The following is a 2,629-nucleotide window of genomic DNA, read 5'->3' as shown; positions in this document are numbered from 1 at the left end:
TTTAAATGATCCAACTTTCCTCTGGCTTAGAATTAACAATCGTGGTACTCACTGAAACGATTTTTCATCCCACGACGCAGGCGCCCCTCTCAGTTTTAGCGTAAATTTTCCGTAACTTTTGTTCTCTAGCAGAACGGTTCCCAGGCTTTTCTTCTGGTTTGAACTACTTTTCTCATTGGAAATGTTTCTGAAAGTTTCGTTCTCATTCGCATTTTGTTCTTTACGGAAACGTATTCAACTTGTTCCCGTTCAAACTGCTCTCAATACTTTTGTTCTCGCTTGGCTCTTTTGTGGGAACGTTCTTGACATTACCGGAACGACCCAGATTTACATCTGGCCAAGGACTCTCACTCCAGCAACCCACCCCAAAAACTCTATGGGGAATTTGTATGCTGTTACAACAACAACAGCAATAGCGAGTTTGGTTGTAGCTCATTGAGTTCGTTCATTTCGATACTCGCTAACTGTTGGCGAATCCATGATGCTATACTTAGTTCTTTCTTCTTTTCTCTTCCAATAAATAAATTAAATACTACTCAATATAATACTATTAGTTTATATGGTTTTATTATAAAAATTAAAGCAACATAAAAGTATTCATACAGTATGTACATGCGTATTGCACATACATATGTACATACATATATCGTCGATGTTTTTGCAAAACCGCCCATCGACCAGTTGCAAAACTGCCTAAATCGCCGTTGTGGCAAAAATGAGATTTGGTAACCCTGAACTCCAGGCATAAAAATCGTTAAATCGTTATTAAAACAACAGATTTGTAAAAATAATAGCTAGAGAAAATACCGCCTAGCAAGGCAATATCTTCAAAGAATAAACCGTTTTTTCGCTCTCCTGTAAAATTTGAGTGCCGTAAGATAGGTGGTTTTGCAATTGGGCGATGGGCGGTTTTGCAAAAACATAGACGGTAATACACTTGATATATGTAATTCACATCATAGTATATACAAAAACAGTTAAATGTAGAAAAATATATTTATGTATGTATGTATGTATCAGCATCTTTTTAAATTCTTGATTAATAGACATAATAAACTATTCTGTTTCGTCAGCATCACTTGTATCATCACCGTTTTTACTCTCCAACTGAATTTTTCTTTCTTGCATTCTCACGCATTTCGGACAAACCATATTTTTCCGGGTCATGCAGACACGATGGTAAATTGAATTACATTTATCACACATAATGCAGCCATCATCGAAAGGAAATATTACTTCATTATTCCCGCATATTTCGCAAATATATGCTTTGGCTCGACATATCTGACAATTCCGTATATGCCGATCGAATGCGTTAAACAATTTTTGTATATAATCGATTAGAATGCCTTTTTCAATAAGCTCCAAGTCACTTATTGAATAGAATTCGGTGGATTGAATGAGGTGACGTCGCGAATCGTTCCCACCTGCAGTATCGTTGGTAAGGTGAGCGATTATTTGCTTATCTATAAGTTTTTCCTCAGCTGCTGTACGACATTTTAATAAATATTTCCTCATATAGAATAAATTTTGTCGCAACTTTTTCACGGTACCCATCTTTTCCAAGAAAACAAACAGCTTTGGATTAGCTTCCTCTAGCTTAATAACCGGTTTATAGTGGAATAGAGATATTTCTTGCAGCGAGGCACGAGATACTTTGTGTTGCATAAAATCCCAATTATGAACTACTCGAGCAGGAATAATGCTACTATCGTTCCAATGGCAATTTGGGCAATAGTATAGGCCACTATAGTCGCACAAACGCGGTTCAATCCAGGAATTTTCTACAAACATATCAGAAAACGTAACAATTACAAATTTCATTATAAAAAACCGCAATCAGTTGTAAAATGCAATAATAGGAATCAGTAAATTTTTATGACAGTATCTGATTTAAAAGAAACCATAAACCTATGCGAAATTAAGTAAATAAAATTAGTAGATATTAATTGGCATGGTGCTGGGGAAATTATAACTATTTTGACATTTTTATTGTGTAAAATATTAGAAAAATAATAATATAAATAAAACTAATACTCATAAACCGTACTACCAATGCAACGAAATGTAAATGGACTTAATTTGTTACAACTTATAACAAAATCTTTACCCTGTTTTTTATTTGAGCCAAAACAGCTAACCGACTTGGGTAGTGCTAAATGAAAATAAAAACATAAATTAAAGAAATACATATAAACTAGAAATATACAAAAAGATTCCTACTTAATTCGTTCTAAAATTGTTTTCCGATCTTACATTCTTATATACTTAAGTATGTAGTATGTATGCATGATACAAGTTCTTATAATGATATGTATCATGGTATGTACATATGTATAAAAATATGTATGAATATGTATTATAAGTTTAAACTTACTGAAATTTAGCAGAATTCCACACTCAGCACACTTGTATCGTTGCGCTGCCAAACCGATTTCAGGACAGATTTCATCGATGGGATACCGGCGTTCCGATGCTACGACATGTGCACATATACGCACCACACTGTCCACACACTTTTGATGGGCCAGAAAATTGCAATCGCTACAGATATAACAAGCTTGAATCATACGCCATATGACACCACTGCAATGGTCACAATATTGACGGGTACCAATGTGTCCACCAC

At 34.8% G+C, this 2,629-nt stretch overlaps 1 protein-coding gene across 1 annotated transcript; it reads right to left on the bottom strand.

The window, feature by feature from the left end:
• Positions 1–540: 540 nt before the first annotated feature.
• On the bottom strand, positions 541–2,624 carry LOC118756509 (differentially expressed in FDCP 8 homolog; the record flags this gene model as incomplete). Its single annotated transcript, XM_036491269.1, has 3 exons — positions 541–1,784; positions 2,111–2,155; positions 2,378–2,624. Coding segments are annotated over 3 exons (1,020 nt in total), but the record flags the coding sequence as incomplete, so codon positions are not given.
• Positions 2,625–2,629: the final 5 nt, after the last annotated feature.

This window comes from Rhagoletis pomonella, unplaced genomic scaffold (assembly GCF_013731165.1).
Source record: "Rhagoletis pomonella isolate Grant_MI unplaced genomic scaffold, Rhpom_1.0 Rhpom_scaffold_10635, whole genome shotgun sequence".
Lineage (NCBI taxonomy): Eukaryota > Metazoa > Arthropoda > Insecta > Diptera > Tephritidae > Rhagoletis > Rhagoletis pomonella.
Note: the sequence above shows the minus strand (reverse complement) of the source record. Positions and strands in the feature narration are given on the sequence as shown.